The sequence below is a fragment of the Chelonia mydas genome, chromosome 6 (genome assembly GCF_015237465.2).
Source record: "Chelonia mydas isolate rCheMyd1 chromosome 6, rCheMyd1.pri.v2, whole genome shotgun sequence".
Taxonomy (NCBI): domain Eukaryota; kingdom Metazoa; phylum Chordata; order Testudines; family Cheloniidae; genus Chelonia; species Chelonia mydas.
In genome coordinates this window covers 11,435,304-11,455,269 of record NC_051246.2, presented here as the reverse complement: position 1 = coordinate 11,455,269, position 19,966 = coordinate 11,435,304, and the positions used below count along the sequence as shown (strand labels likewise).

The 19,966-nt window shown below is 50.8% G+C and overlaps 1 protein-coding gene across 1 annotated transcript in view; it reads left to right on the top strand.

Moving 5' to 3' along the window:
* The window catches only part of LOC119566266, a 1,129,280-nt gene that overhangs the window by 1,036,363 nt on the left and 72,951 nt on the right, over nt 1-19,966 (top strand). The window contains exon 13 of the mRNA XM_043548405.1: nt 587-691. Coding sequence (XP_043404340.1) covers nt 587-691 — 105 coding nt within the window. The remainder of the gene's footprint in view (nt 1-586; nt 692-19,966) is intronic.

The window sequence follows — 19,966 nt, the reverse complement described above, 5'->3', positions numbered from 1 at the left end:
TATCAAGTCAGACGACTACTCCCTGCAGATCAGTGCCTCCTATAGCCAGTGATGAGGAAGATGCAGTAATATAGACTCCTCGCCGTTCCTCACCCAAGCCTGGACCATCTCACCACCAACTACCTGCAGATATGTGAGGCTGGTATGGTCACCCATGGGCACCACCCCCCATACCATTCCCACCTAACTGGCCATACTGGGATCTGTGGGCAATGTATTTGATAACGGGCTCTTTAGTCTAACAGACAAATTATAACATGATATAATGGCTGGAAGTTAAAGCTAGAGGAATTCAAACTGGAAATAAAGGTGTAAATTTTAACAGTGAGGGGAATTAACCCCATTGGAAGAACCTGCCACAGGTCATGGTGGAAATTTTAAAATCAGGAATGGATTTTTTTAAAAAAGATATGCTTCAAACAAGAATTATTTGGGGGGCAGTTCTCTGGCCTGACAGGAGGTCAGACTAGATGATCACAGTGGCCCCTTCTGGCCTTGGAATCTATGACACTTTGACAATGATGTTGCAACTATAATGGAGAATTGGGTCTAGGGAAAATGATGTTATGTCTCATGTCCTATCTAGGTGGCTGTCTTCCTGGTAGACAGTGAGGGTTCACTGAACATGAAAGAAAACAAAGAGAGCATGGTGAAGATGTCCACTATAAGCATGATCCTCAGCAACTACCTGGTAAGGAGAACTACCTTCTCAGAATTCTTCTAGGTGAAAATTGCTATAAGGTGGGTGCATAGCTGGTGGAAAGAGTGTTCTCAAAGAGTAGTTATCAGTGGTTTGCTATCAAATTGGAAGGATGCATCAAGTGCAGTCCTGCAGGGGTCAGTCCTGGGTCCTGTACTATTCAATATTTTCATTAACAACTTGGATGATGGAGTGGAGACTACACATATAATATTTATGCATGACACCACGCTGGGAGGGGTTGTGAGGGCATTGGAGGACAGAATTAGAATTCAAAATAATCTTAATAAATTGGAGAATTAGTCTGAAATCAGCAAGATGAAATTCAATAAAGACAAGTAATAACAAAATGTGTTTTAAATACATCAGAAGCAAGAAGCCTGCTAAACAACCAGTGGGGCTCCTGGACGATCGAGATACAAAAGGAGCACTTAAAGACAATAAAGTCATTGCGGAGAAACTAAATGAATTCTTTGCTTCAGTCTTCACAGCTGAGGACGTTAGGGAGATTCCCAAACCAGAGCCGGCTTCTGTAGGTGACAAATCTGAGGAATTGTCACAGATTGAAGTGTCACTAGAGGAGGTTTTGGAATTAATTGATAAACTGAACTGTAACAAGTCACCGGGACCAGATGGCATTCACCCAAGAGTTCTGAAAGAACTCAAATGTGAAATTGCAGAACTATTAACTAGGGTTTGTAACCTGTCCTTTAAATTGGCTTCTGTACCCAGTGACCAGAAGATAACGCCAATATTTAAAAAGGGCTCTAGAGGTGATCCCGGCAATTACAGACCCATAAGTCTAACATCAGTATCGGGCAAATTAGTTGAAACAATAGTAAAGAATAAAATTGTCAGGCACATAGAAGAACATAAATTGTTGGACAAAAGTCAACATGGTTTCTGTAAAGGGAAATCGTGTCTTACTAATCTATTAGAGTTCTTTGAGGGGGTCAACAAACATGTGGACAAGGGGGATCCAGTGGACATGGTGTACTTAGATTTCCAGAAAGCCTTTGACAAGGTCCCTCACCAAAGGCTCTTATGGAAATTAAGTTGCCATGGGATAAGAGGGAAGATCCTTTCATGGATTGAGAACTGGTTAAAAGAGAGGGAACAAAGGGTAGGAATAAATGTTAAATTTTCAGAATGGAGAGGGGTAACTAGTGGTGTTCCCCAAGGGTCAGTCCTAGGACAAATCCTATTCAACTTATTCATAAATGATTTGGAAGAAGGGGTAAACAGTGAGGTGGCAAAGTTTGCAGATGATACTAAACTGTTCAAGATTGTTAAGACCAAAGCAGACTGTGAAGAACTTCAAAAAAATCTCACAAAACTAAATGACTGGGCAACAAAATGGCAAATGAAATTTAATGTGGATAAATGTAAAGTAATGCACATTGGAAAAAATAACCCCAACTATACATACAACATGATGGGGCTAATTTAGCTACAACTACTCAGGAAAAAGATCTTGGAGTCATCGTGGATAGTTCTCTGAAGACATCCACACAGTGTGCAGCGGCAGTCAAAAAAGCAAACAGGATGTTAGGAATCATTAAAAAAGGGATAGAGAATAAGATGGAGAATATCTTATTGCCCTTATACAAATCTATGGTGTGCCCACATCTTGAATACTGCATACAGATGTGGTCTCCTCATCTCAAAAAGATATACTGGCATTAGAAAAGGTTCAGAGAAGGGCAGCTAAAATGATTGGGGTTTGGAACAGGTCCTGTATGAGGAGAGATTAAAGAGGCTAGGACTTTTCAGCTTGGAAAAGAGGAGACTAAGGGGGGATATGATAGAGGTATATAAAATTATGAGTGGTGTGAAGAAAGTGAATAAGGAAAAGTTATTTACCTGTTCCCATAATATAAGAACTAGGGGCCACCCAATGAAATTAGTGGGCAGCAGGTTTAAAACAAATAAAAGGAAGTTCTTCTTCACACAGCGCAGTCAACCTGTGGAACTCCTTGCCTGAGGAGGCTGTGAAGGCTAGGACTATAACAGGGTTTAAAAGAGAACTGGATAAATTCATGGAGATTAAGTCCATTAATGGCTATTAACCAGGATGGGTAAGGAATGGTGTCCTTAGCCTCTGTTTGTCAGAGGGGGGTGATGGATGGCAGGAGAGAGATCACTTGATCATTACCTGTTAGGTTCACTCACTCCAGGGCACCTGGCATTGGCCACTGCCAGTAGACAGGATACTGGGCTGGATGGACTTTTGGTCTGACCCAGTATGGCCGTCCTTATGTTCTTCTGTTAAGTACTAGACTTAGGAAGGAAAAATCAAAAGCAGAAATACAAAATGGGGAATAACTAGCTAGGCAGCTGTACCATTGAAAAGGATCTGGGGGTTATGGTAAATCACACTCTGAATATGGTAAAAAATGTGAGGCTATTGCAAAAAAGACAAATGTCATTCTGAGGTATATTGACAAGAGTGTTGTAGGTAATACATGGGCTGTAATTCTCCTCTTGACTTGGCACTCTTGAGACCTCAACGGGAGTACTGTGTCCAGTTCTGGGTGCCACATTTTAAGAAAGATGGGAACAGACTGGAGAGAGTCCAGAGGAGAGCTTCAAAAATGATGAAAGGTTTGGAAAACCTGACCTATGAGGGAAGGTAGGAAGAATTGGGCATCTTTAGTCTTCAGAAGAGACGGCTGAGTGGGGACAGAACAGTCTTCTAATAGTAAAAGGTTGTTATAAAGAATAGTGATCAATTGTTCTCCATGTCCACTCAGGATAGCACAATAAGCAATCAGCTTTATTTGCAGCAATGAAGATTTTAGGTTAGATGTTAGGAAAAACTTTCTAACTCTAAGGCTAGTTAAGCTCTGGAGCAGGTTACCTGGGGAAGTTGTGGAATCCCTGTTGGGACTAATTAACAATATCTGTAATATACTGAACAAACCTTATGGAATTAAGATAAACTTTACTGAGTAAGGTTAAACCATATTGAATCAGGGTTAACACCTTTGGGGTACATTGTATTAAAAATACAATTGTGTATGTGTTGTTGTGGCCTTGTATGTATCTTCTCAAGTGGGGAGGGGGATGCTAATGTACTTCCTCCATTATTAATCCTTTGAAGTCACCCCCTGGGGAGATAGATGCATATATTAGTTCCAAGTGGCTTCTCCATGGACCCACAGACAAAGACAAGACTTTTAGATAAAAGGCTGGGGTTTAAACCTGCCTCAGGGCCTTCTTCCTGTTCTGACAAATGAATAGATCCCCTGGCAAATGGAGGCCCCCAATCTTTAGGGGAGGATTGGAAGGACTTGGCCTACTGAAGCCTCATAAGACTGGGTGCTTGCTCTGAGCTGAAGCTCTGATAAACTTGTAACCACAAGGAAGTCCCTTGCCTGGGGTATTAAAAGATAGCACATGCCAGAGCCCATGTGAGAGTTGGGATGAACTCTCTGGTAAGTTTATTAGCATGTGTGTCGATTCTCTTATTGTTTTTAATATGTTTTCTCTGAAAGGCTTTGTACCTGAAGAATAAAGTAGGCTTGCTCAGAAACACAGACTATAGCAATTACACTGTTATCCGTCTCTGAAGAGAAAGCAAGCAGGTGTCCTATAGCAACCTGTCCGTGCTGGGAATGAAACAGTGAACTTCTCTCATAACTTCCCCAGGCCCTCAGGAACTGTCTGGGGTCAGTGTTGCTGCCATCTCCCAGCTTTCTGAGAAATTAGGTGCTCCTCAGAGAAGAGGGAGCTATGGAAATACACTCTTCTCTCTCAGATCTTTCTTTCTTTCTTTCTCTCTTTCTCTTTCTGCTCCATTGCCCCCAGTTGGCCCCTCACTTCAGGGACCAACCTCCTTCCCCAACTCCATGCCCCATTTTTCCCGACCAGCCCCTCACTCCAGATACCGCCCCCACGCCATGCCCTATTTCCTCCGGCTGGCCCCACTATGGGGACCACTCTCCACCCGCCATGTCCCATTGCCTCCAGCTGGCCCCTCAACTATGCGGACTGACCCCCCTCCATGCCGTGCCCATAGAGAACAGGGGCCTAGTGAGCTCAGCCTCCCTGCACTAGTCTCTCCTCCCCTATCACATGCTGAGTCCCTGAGGGAAAATCCACCCTCCCTTGCAAACAAGGGCTTGCTCAGCTGAAGGGAGCCCACAGAGCTCAGTAAAAGTAGTTTTAAAAGAATTTAATCACGTTGTTTAACAGTGCAATTAAAACTGTGATTTATAGCAATTAATTTTTGTAATCTCATGATTAATCCTGGTTAATTTTCTTAATTGCTTGACAGCCTTCATCTCCACTTTACTATCATATACGTCAATCCGTTGCCATGGACTCTTGTGGCCAGATATCTATGGAAGTTCTTTCCAGAAGTTTCCAAAAGCTGGTGTTAGCTCATATTTCTGTGGTTGGCTGATGTCCTTTGTGGACAAACTTCCCCTTAAACATTCTGTTCTCAGTTCCCCAAAATTTAGGGGTTACCATTGGGCTGTTTATCTGTGCCAAAGTTCATACACCTCAAGCCTTATGCTGACCCGGTGGACAGCCAGGGTGGTGTGCCCAGGCCTAATGGAGAACATCTGCTGATAAGACTCCAGCATCCCCCAGATCTCTGCTTGCTGTGCAAGGGTTAAATGGTCAGAGCCAGATATGGAGTCCAGTGCTGGGCTGGCTCCATCTTCTGGCACCAGATCCACTAGGGGATTCTCTGTCTCCTCTCCCCATTGGCCACATACTGTTAGGACCCAGTTCTCCCTATCAAAGTATGGTTTTATCATGTCTACATGCTACTGTCTGTGGTGATGGGAATGATTAGACAGCTCCATGACATGGGTCACTTCATTGAGTTGCTTCATGATTTTGAAGGGTCCCTCCTAGCAGTTTGAAGTTTATTTCACTCCTATTCCATAGGACCAGGTATGTGCAATGCAATTGTACTAGACCTTCTGTCTTTCCTGGACCCAAGACAGGTTTTCTTGAGCAAAACCCATAAACTCCGAGAGCTTGTCTCTAAAAGTCAGCACATAATCCACCACTGATTCTCTCTCTGGTGAGGCCTCACCCTGCTATTTGGTCCTCAGTAAATCCAGGGGTCCCTGCTGATTCCTGGGGAACTTCCCTATAGGCAAATAGCAGATGAGGTAAACACTTATCCTAGTCCTGGGGCTGCTAATCCAGAAAAAAGTTTTCAGCTTCATTTTGAGGGAACTCATAATCTGTTCCACCAACTCACTGGTTTGGGGGTCAGATGCTGAGGACCTGAGGTACTTGACCCAGCATTTCTTCCACAAGTTCTGGTAGAGGGTGGCCATGAAATTGGCTCCTGGTGTCTTAGGACTTCACTGGGAAAATCTACCCTGGGAAAACTGATAAAAGAGCACCAGGGAAGCCTTCCCCCGCTACTGACTGCTGGCAACACAAGCGTGTCACTCTGGGCTCCCCGAGCCCCACTCTTTGTCTCTTCAGACTAGCAATTTACACACCCCACTTTGTTACAGTTAAGGGCCCAGTCCCTTATGTGCTGGACACCTGCAATGTGCCAGTCCACTGCCTCTGTGGAATCAGTGCTCCTTAGTTCATCAGTTTCACCTCAGTTCAACAATCTCCATAGCACAAGGCACTTAGATGTGTCTATAGTAAAACCAGACTGAAGTTTATTTAACAGAGTTTGAGATAAAGATTCAAATGAAAGCAAGTAACAGGATTTGGAAACAAGGTGCCAAGTAAAAGAAAAACATAAGATGCTACCTATAGCCTATATTTATTAACAAGTTACTTTCCTGTCTAATAAGGTATTTCTCATCTGAAGGTTAGTCCTTGCAATGCTTGCCCAGTCCAAAAAGCTGGGATCCAATTTTCACAAGCCCCCCACTGCTGTCAGAGAGTCGCTTTGTGTAATGGATAACTGCTTGGGCCATTTTTTCTGCTCTTCTACAGTCACAGGTTATTGTCCTTTAGACCAGGGGACCCCCTGTTCTGAGAACTCTCCTGGGGTTCTGTTGTCTTTGTAAATATCCAGTCTGCATCTAGTCCAGACAGTAAACCTAGCCTGTCTCCATGGACATCCATTGTTCTCAGTGTTGATTGAGATAGCTCTGGGGCCCACCTCATCTCAGGTGACAAGTTTTACTTCAACTGTTTTAAGCCCAATATCCTACATGTTACCCAACTCTACAATTATTTCCCATACAAACATCTCCCACTGTAAGCAGCTAGTGCTTAGCTTTCAGCAGAAGCCACACTTCCTATCCTTCCCTGTGTCATTGGTACCTACATGTACCACGACCACCAGCTCCTCCCCAAGACTACACATAAGCGTATCTCAATGTCTCAAGAGATCCGCAACCTTTGCACCAGGGGGGCAAGTCACCAGGCGGTTCTCCTGGTCATTGCTAACCCAGCTATCTATTTTTCTAATGATCGAATTTCCCATTACTAACACCTGCCTTTTCCTAATGACTGGAGTTCCCTCCCCTGGGGTGGTATCCCCAGTGTGAGAGGATACCACAACATCATCTGGAAGGAGGGTCCCAACTATGGGATAGTTTTCCTCTGCTCCAGCTGGATGTTCTCCTTCCCTCAGGCCTCCATCCTCCTCAGCAGCACAGAGGCTGTCAGACTGGGGGTGGGGCTGTTGTACTGTGTTCAGGAAAGTCTCATCTATATACCTCTCTGTCTCCCTTAGCTCCTCCAGCTCAGCACCTCTGGTCTCCAGAGCCCATACGCGGTCTCTGAAGGCCAGGAGCTCCTTGTGCACTGAATGCACACACATGCCACCAGCCCATAGGGCAGGTAATCATACATGCTGCATTGGGTGCAATAAACTGAGTATCCCCCACTCTGTTGCTGGACTTATTCCTGAATTATCTTTTTACTGCTGAAGCTTGTTCCCTTGTTGGTGTTTTGTTTTTATCAGGCGGTGTTTTTGGCTTTATGTTTAAAGAATGTTGAGTGTATGTAACAGACCCAGACCAGTTGGGTGCAGGAGTCTGTTCTAAGGAAAACACACTGGACACTGGATGAACCGTTTTCTTTCCCTGAGTGACCAGGGCAGGGGCTGCCCCAGAGCAGTCAGGAAGGTGCTAGAATCAATTAAGCCAGGCAGACTCCATAAGACACCTGGAACCAATTAAGAACTGATTAGATGCAATCAAGGGAAACAGGCTAATCAGATCACCCGAAGCCCATTTAGAACTGGCTGGGACTAGTTTAAAAGGAAGCTCCTTCAGAAAGGTGGGCTGGTAGGAGCTGGGAGTAGGAAGGTGTGTTGTGGGAAGACTGGGAGAAAGAAGGCGTGCAGTGAAAGAGCCAGGAGAAGAAGCATGGTCAGGTACCAAGGAGGCCGTTCGGGGACGTAGCCCAGGGAAGGGCTATAGCTCCGATAGTATAGGAGAACTACCTGTTGCCGCTGCCATTAGGGTCCCTGGGCAGGAACCTGGAGAAGAGGGTGGGCCCGGGTTCCCCCCAACCCTCCCCCCACCTCTACAAAAATGCTCCCTGAGTAGGAAGACAGGGACTAAAGAGGGCTCTTACACCAAACCCATTGACTGGCCGATGATGAAGGTGGCTCAGTAAGCTGTAGCCCTTGCCTCTAGGAGGGAAGAGAGGCTACACTGAGGGTCACAGCAAACCTCTGAGGCAAATCCTAACTGCCTAGAAGTGCAGGACCCGAGGCAAAGCCGGAGCTCTGCCACAGTATGTAGCCTCCCGGCACACACTCCCTCCTCTAAAGTCCCTCACAAAACTCCCCTGTTAGCTGCGCCTGTTCGCTAGCTCCTCTGGTGGCTTCGGAGTGGCTGAAACCTATTTTGAGACCCACCCCCCACCCCCCATTCTTAGCTGCTAAGACTCTTGTGGATCTTCAGGATTCATTTGCTGAATGTTTGTGACATGAAGCAAATAGTGAAAAAGGGAACCATGATTGCAAAGTTTGAACTGGTGGATCAGGCAAATGCTGGTACTGAGGGAAACTACAGTGGAGTAGTGAGTGAGCTCAGGGTTTCTATTGGATTTGTCCCAGTGCAGTGCTGTGCACCTAAATGAGGCGCAGAAGAACAGTCTAAGAGTTTCTGGTTAGGAATCAGGAGTTGTTCTCTCAATCCAGCAAAGATATAAGTTTGTACTGCCCTGATTCAGCACAAGATTAATAGTGGGGGAAACCGGCCCATTAAACAGCCACCTCACCAGTTACCAGTAGCAAAGAGGAAAGAGGCACTACAGGCTACTCAGAAAATGTCTCAGGAAGGCATAACTGAGTATATAATTGGACCTCACCCACAGTTGTGATTGGGGAAAAAATTGTCAACATCAGATTGTGTGTGGAGTACAGAAAATTAAATGAAGTCACTTTAAAGGATTCTTATCCATTATCCTTGGCAGTTTTTCAAAGAGACATTATTAAGAGGACAAAAGCAAATTATTCTCTGTGTAGGAAAGATAGGAAGTATGGCAAGAGACCACCCTGGCTTAACCAGGAGATCTTGAATGATCTAAAAAACAAGAGTCCTACAAAATGTGGAAACTAGGTCAAATTACAAATGATTAATATAAACAAATAACACATGTAAGTAGGGGCAAAAGGAGATCAAACTAGTTAGAGACATAAAGTGTAACAAGAAAACATTTTACCAATGCATTAGAAGCAAGAGGAAGACCAAGGAGAGGGTAGACCCGTTACTAAATGAAGAGGCAAAAACAATAACAGAGAATGTGGAAACGGCAGAGGTGCTTGATGACTTCTTTGTTTTGGTTTTCACCCAGAAGGTTGGTGGTGTTTGGATGCCTAACATAGTGAATGCCAGTGAAAATGGGGTAGGTTCAGATGCTGAAGTAGGGAAAGAACAAGGTAAAAATTACTTGGACAAGTTAGATGTCTTCAAGTCACCAGGGCCTGATGAAATGCATCCTAGAATACCCAAGGAACTGACTGAGGAGATATCTGAGCCATTAGCTATTGTCTTTGAAAAGTCATGGAAGACAGGGGAGATTCCAGAAGACTGGAAAAGAGCACATATAGTGCCTACCTATAAAAGGGGAAATAAAGGCAACCCAGGCAATTACAGACCAGTCAGCTTAACTTCTGTACCAGGTAAGATAATGGAGCAAATAATTAAGGAATCAATTTGCAAACATCTAGAAGATAATAAGGTGATAAGTAATGTTAGGGGGCTTATTCCTTCACCCACTTACTTCCCTGGTCCTTCTCGCATGAACAGAGAGCAACAATACCCGAAGTCCAAAGGTGCAAACAATTCGAAGTTTATTGGGGTGAACTTCCAGCAAGAGTGATTCCAGTTTCCTTCCTTAGTGTCCCCCTTCCCAGCTCTGACACCACAGAGCCTTACACCTGTGTCCCTGTTCCCATTCCTGCCCTTAGCCAAACATGATTCCAATTTCCCCACCCCCATTCCCTGTTCCCATTTCCCCCCACACCCACTCACTTCCTGATTGACTGGAGACTATATAGTAAAACTTGAGTTCTGCTTAGCTATACCTTCACCAATCATTTTCCTGAAATTTAACTAACCAATCCTAACATATTGTAACATGATTATTTAACCAATTGAATCCCACCACCTTAATTAGTTTACACCCAGCAAAATTAATTATACAGCAGACAGAAACAATCACAGAACCAGACAGAGATGATACAGACAAACAATGGGGAAATGGGGACTACAGTGATAGAACAAACACAGAAATGAGGATTTCACATCCCAGCTATTGATAAGTGAGTTCTTGCCAGACAGGATGCTATCAGACTAAGTTTCCTTTTACATTTTCGAGGCACTTCCCTTTCTCTGGAGGTGATAGGTATTATGAGGACAGGATTATATTCCTAACAGCCCAATAGCACCTTCTTTCAATGTGACTAGTTTGGAATGTGAGGATGTGACCGATGGCTTCCCAGCTTATGGCTGCCTCTGTTGCTTAGCCAAAGGCCTTAGCCTAAGAACAGGGCCTCAGACTGTCACAGTAAGAGAAGGACCTTACACTGGCAGACAGTGACTTTGATTCTTTCTTTTATACCTCTATAACTAGCCAAGTGATAAGAATACACCTAAATTCTTAGAGTACAGGCCTTTACAGACAGGCCTGAATATCTATATCCTAACAAGTAATAGTCAGCATGGATTTGTCAAGAACAAATCATGTCAAACCAACCTGATGGCTTTCTTTGACAGGGTAACAAGCCTTGTGGATAGGGGGGAAGTAGTAGATATGGTATATCTAGACTTTAGTAAGGCTTTTGATACAGTCTCGCATGACCTTCTCATTAAGAAACTAAGGAAATACAACCTAGATGGAGCTACTATAAGGTGGGTGTATAACTGGTTGCAGAACCATTCCCAGAGAGTGGTTATCAATGGTTCACAGTCATGCTGGAAGGACATAATCAGTGGGGTTCCGCAGGGATCAGTTTTGTGTCTGGATCTTTTCAATGTCTTCATCAACGATTAGATCATCACATTGAGAGTACACTTATAAAGTTTGCAGATGATACCAAGCTGGGAGGGGTTGCAAGTGCTTTGGAGGCTAGGATGAAAATTCAAAATGATCTGGACAATCTGGAGAAATTGTCTAAGGTAAATAGGATGAAATTCAATAAGGACAAATGCAAAGTACTCCACGTAGGAAGGAACAATCAGATGCTGTGACAGGGTCAGTCCAGATGGATACAGGAGAGTGATAGGAGGTAGATATATTAGCCCCAGGTTAAGTAGGTCCCTTTTCCCTGAGTAAGGTAACAGGGAAGGTTTTTTTTTTTTTTTTTTTTTTGAAACAGAAAAAAAAAAAATTTTATTGTGACAATTACAAGAATTACCAAAGAACCAAATCAAAGTATGCAACAAAACAACGCAAACAGAAGGTATAACACAGCAGCTTTCAGGAGGGAGAAGTGTTCAGGCTAGCCTGGGCCCAACCGCGCCCAGTATCACCGATTATTCCCCCCTGAGAATGCCCGGCAAGATGGGCACGGCTGCGGGGTGGGTGGTTTGGGGGTGGGGGGGGGACACCCACGTATTATAGGACCCCTCCTAGATGACAGTGACGATGGTGTCCACAGCGGCAATGGCTGGGGCTGGTGTCTCTCGCTCTTCCCCTCAATCAAAAGGTCAGACGGAGGGAACCGGACGGGGTCACCGAGCAGAGAGCCCCGGACAGCGCCCACCGCTCTTCGAAGGTGTCAAGGGAGTCAGTGGACGCCGCCCAGAGAAACTCCGCTCGGATACGTGAATGTACTGAGGATCGGAAAAAGGCCCTACAATCGCAGGACGTTTCATGGGCCAACCTCTTCTCTCTGGTTTTGTAAATGGCTGTTTTAGCCAAGGCTAGGAGGAGGTTAACCAGGAGATCCCGCGATTTCGTGGGGCCACGGATGGGGAGTGTATAAATAAAGAGGTGGGGAGAAAAATGAAGCCAGAAGCGCAATAGAAGATTTGTGAGGAGCCGAAAAAGGGGCTGCAATCTAGCACACTCTAAATAGACATGTGCCAGGGTTTCCCTCACATTACAAAAAGGACAAGTATCTGGGATGGAAGTAAACCGTGTCAAAAACACGCCCGTGCTCACAGCTCCGTGAAGGAGCCGCCAACTGATGTCCCCGACGGGCCTCGGGACCAGGGTGGAGTACAGGCTGGCCCACCGAGGTTGCTCACCCTCCAAAGGTAGCAGGAGGTCCCGCCACTTTGTGTCGGGGCGGGACACCAGGGTGTGGGCATGGAGGGTGTGAAGCGTGAGTGTATACAAATATTTCCGTGATGCAAATTGAAAACTGACCGGCTGCAGTTCATGCAGCCGGCTCGCTGTGAAAGGGTGAGGGGTTTGTCGGGATCGGCAGGGTAGGGGCCCAATGGAAAGGTCCGGTGGGCCTGGGGTAAAGGATGGGCGGGGTGCGCCCTCGCACAAGGCGCGGTTAACATAAGCCCGAGCAGCGGGGGTCAAGGCAGCCCTTACCTCCTGAAGCACGCGCCGGGGAGTACGGGGGCTGGAGAGCCCCATGCGCCGAGCGAGCGTCAGGGGATCCAGCCAGTCTCTCCGGTCGTAGTCCAGGAGGTCTCCGAGCCTCGTGACTTCTGCCAGGACCAGCCTCTGGCGCACCGAGCGGGACTCCGCCACCTGCACACAGAGTTGGGGGTTGTGTAGCAGGGGCTCCGTGAGGAGATCTGCTCCCACGGTGGCTGCCACGGACCTGGTCGTGAGAAACAGTTTCCAGGTCCGGAGGAGGTCCTGGTAGAAGACCGGCAGCTCGGAGAGGTCTCGCGGAAAACCTCTCGGACAAAGATAAAAGAGCTGCCGGTCATATCGGAGCCCGTGGAAGCGGCGCAGGAAGGCGTGCGCCAATATGCTCCACGTCGAACTACCTGCACTGTAAAGGAGCCTCTGCAGGGCCTGGAGGCGGAAAACGCGGACCTGAGTGTACAGACATTTCAGGCCCTGCCCTCCTTCCTTCAGGGGTAAATGAAGAACTCCGACAGGGGCCCAGTGCATTCCCGACCAAAAGAACTCTAGAATCAATCTCCGGAGGTGGGACAGGAAACCCGGGGCCGGGGCCAGGGTGTTGAGCCGGTACCAGAGCGTGGACAGGACTAGTTGGTTAAGCACCAGCGCTCTCCCTCGGAGGGAGAGACATCGGAGTAGCCTCGTCCATTTCCGGATCCGCTCTATCACCCCGCCCTCTAAATTTTGCCAGTTCTCTGGCGGGGAAGGGTGCGTGGCGGAAAGGTAAACGCCGAGATAGAGCAGAGGACCCTCGCTCCACCGGATGGTCTGAAGCGCGGGTGGGAGGGAGCTTGCCTGCCGCCAGTCCCCTACCGCCAAGCCAGAGCTCTTGACCCAGTTGACTCGGGCGGAGGAGGCTGCCGAATAGATGGCCTGGCATGCCTCCACTCGCGCCAGGTCGCCCGGGTCCTGGACCACGAGAAGCACGTCATCGGCGTACGCCAACAGGACCAGCCGCAGCTCCGGCTCCCGCAGCACCAACCCCGTCAACCTCCTGCGGAGGAGACAGAGGAAAGGCTCGATCGCAAGAGCGTACAGCTGGCCTGAGAGGGGGCACCCCTGTCGCACTCCTCGCCCGAAGCTGACCGGTTCGGTCAGGGTCCAGTTGAGCCTAACCAAACACTCCGCAGAGGCATACAGCACCCGGAGAAAACTCACAAACCGAGGTCCGAATCCAAATGCCTGCAGAGTGCTCAGGAGGTACCCGTGGTCTACTCTATCAAACGCCTTCTCCTGATCAAGAGACAGGAGGGCGAACGACAGACCGTCTCTCCGCCTGAGTTCCAAAAGGTCTCGGACTAGAAATAGGTTGTCAAAAATGCAGCGACCTGGGACAGTATAGGTCTGGTCTGGGTGGATCACGTCCGCCATCACGGACCCTAGCCGCAGCGAAATTGCTTTCGCTACGATTTTGTAATCCGTGCTAAGGAGTGAGAGGGGACGCCAGTTTCGTAAGTCGCGGAGGTCCCCCTTCTTTGGCAGCAAGGCGAGCACCGCTCGCCTGCACGACAAAGGGAGGACCCCGCCCTGCAAAGACTCAGCCCAGACAGTGACTAGGTCTGGGCCGAGGATGTCCCAGAACGCGCGGTAAAACTCCACGGTCAGCCCGTCCATGCCCGGAGATTTATTGGTGGGCATGCGGCGGAGGGCTTCCGAGAACTCGGCCAGGGTGAGAGGCAGCTCCAGCCGGTCTCGGTCGCCTACGCTGACCGTGGGGAGTTCCTCCCAGAGCACCTCGCAAGCGTCAGGATCGGTCGGATCCGGGGAGAAAAGGCTTGTGTAGAAGTCGCGGGCCCTCCCACACATCTCCTCCGGATCCGTGAGGGGGGTGCCGTCTTCCGCTAGAAGGCAGGTGACGTGTTTCTTGGCCCCCCTCGTTTTCTCCAGGGCATAGAAGAAGCGGGAGCCGCGGTCCATCTCCCGAAGGAGGCGGATGCGGGACCGGACGAAGGCACCTCGGGCCCGGTGGTCCTCGAGGGCCCGAAGCTCCTCCCGCTTCTCCCGGCACGCTCCGCAGAGGGACGGATCCTTGGGGTCGGCGGCCAGGCACCTCTCCAGCTCCAAGACCTCCCGTTCCAACTGCTCTATCGCCGTATTTCTCCGCCGGCTGGTGCCCCGAGTGTAGTCGCGGCAGAAGAGCTTGGCGCGTACCTTCCCTAGATCCCACCAGCGCCGCACCGAGGGAAAGGCACGCCACTGCTCTCGCCAGGCCAGCCAAAACTCCCGGAAGGACGTCACAAAGCTCTCGTCCTCCAACAGGCTATTATTAAAGTGCCAATAGGCCGGCCCCGGTCTCTCTGCACGGAGGGAGACCGTTATAGTAACTAAATGATGGTCGGAAAAAGGGGCCGGCCGAATGGTGGAGGAGTGAGCCTGTGAAAGATGGAAACGGGATAAATAAATACGGTCCAACCGAGAGTGGTGTGACCGATGGGCCTCCACCCGGACAAAAGTGAACGTGGAGGTGTCATCTGGGTGATGGTCACGCCAGACGTCCACTAGGGAGTGATTGTCAACTATTCCCCGGAGGATGTTCGCAGCAGTTGGGCTCGGCTCGGCCCCTGAGCGGTCCTGTTCCTCGAGGGTGGTGTTGAAGTCCCCTCCCAGGACCAGGCACTCGTGCGAATCTAGGGTGCCGAGAAAGTCGGACACCCGCTGGTAAAATTGTGGCCGCTTTGGGCTCATTTGCGGGGCATAGATATTAACAAGGTTGACCACGAGCCCCTCCATACGGACTCGAAGGTGCAACAGGTGGCCCGGCACGACCTCAGTGACTCCTAGCACCTCGGGCTGTAGGGTGGGGGAGAACAGGGTCGCCACTCCAGCTTGCCAAGTCGCGAAGTGGCTAAAGTAGACCCCGTCCCCCCACTCCAGCCGCCACCTGTCCTCAAAGGTCGGGTCCGTATGGGTCTCCTGCAGGAAAGCTACAGATTACCCCCCTTCCCGAAGGTAAGAGAGCACCTGGGACCTGCGGAGAGCCATCCTACAGCCCCTGGTATTCAAGGTTGCAATAATAAAGGGCATCATGCGGAGGGCTGGGGGGGTGGGGGTTTCTCAGTGGCGGGAGTGTGTGTGGCCCTCGGCGGGTTGCGCAGCAACCCGTGACCCATCTCATAGATGAGTAGATCGCTTTGGAAGTTGCGGGCCCGCTCGTAGGCCGTAGCACCGCGCCTGCCGTGCCCTCTGCCCTCCTTTATAAGGGCCCTTGTGGCCTGAAAAACTTGTTCAAAGTCCCCCCAGAGCTGAAGAGCTAGCTGTACTTTATTGCGGGCACCACGGGTGTGTTCTAAGAACTTCCGTAGTGCATGCCGCAGCTCATGGGGGGATGGGGTTACGGTTCCCGGGGTACTCCCCGGTGGGATTCTTAATACAGCCTCGAGGTCCGCTAAGGCGGGTAGGCAGGGTGCGGACCACCGACGGGGCGTCTGACAGGCTGGGGTTGTTAAATCCATTTCATGCCTTGGGGTGGAAGGGGATGGCGGGGGAAAAATTGCAGCTCCTAATGGGTCGCAACTAAAAAGTGCAGAAACTGCTCCCTGGGGGGAATCTGCAACCCCAGGGGCGGCAGGAGCATTGCAGGAGGGGGTAAACTGGGTGGGGGCAGGGGAGGGGGCAGGGGCAGAGGTAAGGCTCTGAGATTCAGGAGGCAAGCAGCTAAAGGAAGGTGCCTCCTGAGCAGAGACGAGGGTTAAGGGGTAAGGGAGGGGGCTCCCAGTAATGCTAGGCATTGACTCCGCGGTGGTCTTGGCGGCCATGGTATCAGGTGGTAGACCACCTTCTGCATGGTGCTCGCCCGGGAAGGCAAGCAGGGGGAGGGAGCCTGGGGAAAAAGGGGCTGGGGTGAAATTGCCCATCCCGAGGCCAGCTGGGAGTAGATCATCCTCTCCCTGGGTGACCGGGGTCAAATCTAGGGCCTCGATCTCCGCGTACACGGAGGAGAGGCCAACGCCTGCTACCCCGGGGGCCTCTCCTCTAGGGCCCGCTTCAGCAGTCGCCTCGGGATTCGTGGGGGGTTCGGATGGTATCCGGGCAGAAGGGGCGTCCTCAGGGGCCTCGGAGGGGAGGGTCTCCCGTGGAGGGGGGGTCCTGCCCTCCAAAGCCAGTCTGTCTTCCCCTCCCGACACCAGCGGATGGACCTCACTCGTGGTCGTAGCGGAGGGCTCGATGTCAGTGCCTCCCTTCCTGGTCTTCCGGGGGGCTTCCGCGTCGGATGGATGCAGCGGAGCTCGAGCCTTCCGCTTGCTCCGTTTCCCCTGGACTAGGTTCCAGCCCTTCATAGCGTCGTCTGGGGGCTGGTTAGCAGGGGTCGTGTCGGGGGGCGGAGGCGATGGTTCAGGGGTTCGGGGGGGGTAGCGGTGAGGCAGCATGAGGAGGGGGAGGGGGTTCTCCTTGGGGTGGGCCCTCTCCTATGCCCGATAATATCTTTATCGCACCCTCCTCCATAGGCTCTGCTGAAGTGGTAATAGCAAGGGTGGGACTCCCTTGCTCGCCTGGGCATAGTAGGGAAGAAGTCTCCTGGGCCCGGGCGGGAGCAGCGATGGATTGAGTAGGAGGAGGGTTGGTTTCAGGTGCTGGGCAGCCAGGGGGGTCGGCAACAACGGGGCCGATATCCTGCCGGGTCTCGGGGGTCTCGGGTGCCCCTCCCCTCTGGGCCAAAGGGCAGTCTCTGCGGACATGCCCGGCCGAGCGGCAGAGGTAGCACCGGGCCTCTCCGGTGGAGTAGAAGACCCGATAGCGGGCTCCCTGGTAGGGGACTAGGAAGGACCCCTCGAGTGCCTCCCCGTCACGCACCCCCGCCGGCGGTAGAAGCTGCACTTGCCGGCGGAAAGAAAGGACGTGACGGAGGGTGGGGTCCTTGCAGCCCAACGGGAGAAAGCTGATGACAGAGGTAAGTTTTCCTAGGGCGGAAAGAGCGGGTAACAGGGCAGCATTGGGTAAAAAGGGAGGAACGGAGGTGAGGACTAGGCGAACGCCCAGGTCTTCTAGCGGCTCTAGGGGGACGAACACCCCCCCCCCACCACCAGGCCCCTCTCCACCGCCTCTTGGGCGGCAGTCTCCGTAGCTAAGAAAAAAACGACCTTCCCATACATCTTGGAGGCCGCCACAATAGCCGTGGGTCCTACCACCTTCGCCAACGCCTGCACGTATGTCTCCACGTGGGGTGAGGTGGGCACCAGGAGGCAACGGACACCGTGCCTCCTGGTCAAGGCGGAAAAAGGGCCCCGGCTGCTGGTGATGGTAACGGAGGCAGTGGGTGGGCGAGATGACGAGGCGGCAGGCGAGGGGGAACCTGCCACCGCCCGGGCATATGTCCTGGGGCTCGGGGGAGGGGCACTCGCAGAGCTGGTGGAGGGAACCACGGAGAGGGGCGTCGCGGTCGATGACGAGGCTACGGCTGTGGGGGCAGCCCCTGCCATGGAGGGCCTAGATGTTTTAGCGGGGCCCTTTCCTTTCGGCCCGCCCTGGTTTTTGCGGCCAGCTGGCAGGGGGTGCTTAGAACCTGAGGGGGCAGGGGGCATAGCAGCAGCAGCAAGCACTCCGGTACTTCCTGCTGCCGGTGCCCCAGCGGGGGCGGTGGCAAGTATTTTAACAATTGTGGTGTGGGGGGGGGAGGTTGGGGGTTGGGCAGCAGGGGGGTGGGGGAGAAACAACTAAATTTGCCAAAGGGGCCTCGCCCCTCCCATTCCCTGCCATCGTGAGCAGGGAGAGACGGGGAGACAACCGGAAGGAGAAGGGGGGGAAAAGGGGGGAGGCGATTTAACCACTCCTCCCTACTAGACTACAGGCGGGGGAAAAGGGGAAAAATACCAAATGGGGTGGACAGGGGGGGGGGGAATTCAGTAATAGGGACAGGCTATAGAATAAGCAGTCCGGAAGGGGGGGGGGGTATAAACCCACGCACGTTTGTCCAAAGAGTCTCGTTTGGTCAGCTGTTATGTCCGGTCCGAAAGGCAAAGTCCAAAGCAAACAGCTGGATCCGAAGGCAGATGGCAGATTGCCAGCAGGGACGAAGCAGCGGGGGCCGTGACAGTTGTAGTAGTGGTGGGGGGGGTGAGGGGGCACCGATGGATCAGGGGGCAGCTTGTTGCCACACCCCCTGTGCCGCCACAAGCGCGATTAAACACAGTCAAACTCCCCCCCACGAGAGTAGAATTTGAAAAATTAGTCAGTCGTACGGCCCCCTTCACGGTGATTGATAGCTTCGTAAATTATTTCTCCTGTCTTCTGAAATCCTTCTTCTCCGGCCATGTTGGCTGTGTTCCAAGGCTTCCCGCATGCGAAGAATGTTGTAGAGATAGTCCGAGCTGCCAGCAAAGCGGCTGGGTCTGGGGGCTTCCACTCTCCCCTCCGGATAGCAAAATCAGCAATCTTCCCCCCCTCCTCCGGGGGTCTCAGCTAAAACAAATAGCTGCGCCCGAAAGCAGGCGAGGGGGGGCGAGTGGTGCTGGCTGCAAGATGGCAGCCTGTCAGCACTCAGACAAAAGCAAAAAGCGGCAGAAAATCAAACCAAAACAAAACAAAAAAAAAAACACAAAAAGCATCCGGCCCGTTCGGGGGTAAACTAAGGCAGGGTCCAAAAGTAAGAAAATCCAGGCCAGGGGGCTTTAGGAAAGAATAGAAAGCAGATAGTTAAGGAGCGAGCTAGGGACGGTCCGTCCTCCAACAGGGAAGGTTTCAGAACAATCAGGAACCTTCTGGAAACAATTAAGGCAAACAGGCTGATTAGAACACCTGCAGCAATCAAGAAGCTGCTAGAATCAATTAAGGCAGGCTAATCAGGGCACCTGGGTTTAAAAAGGAGCTCACTTCAGTTTGTGGTGCGTGCGAGGAGCTGGGAGCAAGAGGTGCAAGAAGCTGAGAGTGAGAAGGCATACTACTGGAAGACTGAGAAGTACAGGCATTATCAGACACCAGGTGGGAGGTCCTGTGGTGAGAATAAAGAAGGTGTTGGGAGGAGGCCATGGGGAAGTAGCCCAGGGAGTTGTAGCTGTCACGCAGCTGTTACAGGAGCCACTGTAGACAGCTGCTATCCACAGGACCATGGGCTGGAACCCGGAGTAGAGGGCGGGCCTGGGTTCCCCCCCATCCCCCCATCTCCCTACTTGATAACGGAGGAGTTGAACTGGACTGTGGGTTCCACCAGAGGGGAAGGTCTCTGGCCTGTTCCCTGATCCACTAGGTGGATCAGCAGAGACTGTGGGGATTGTTCTTCTTCCTTTCCCCATGCTGGCCAGTGATGAGGCTAACTCAGTGAACAGCAGATTTGAGCCA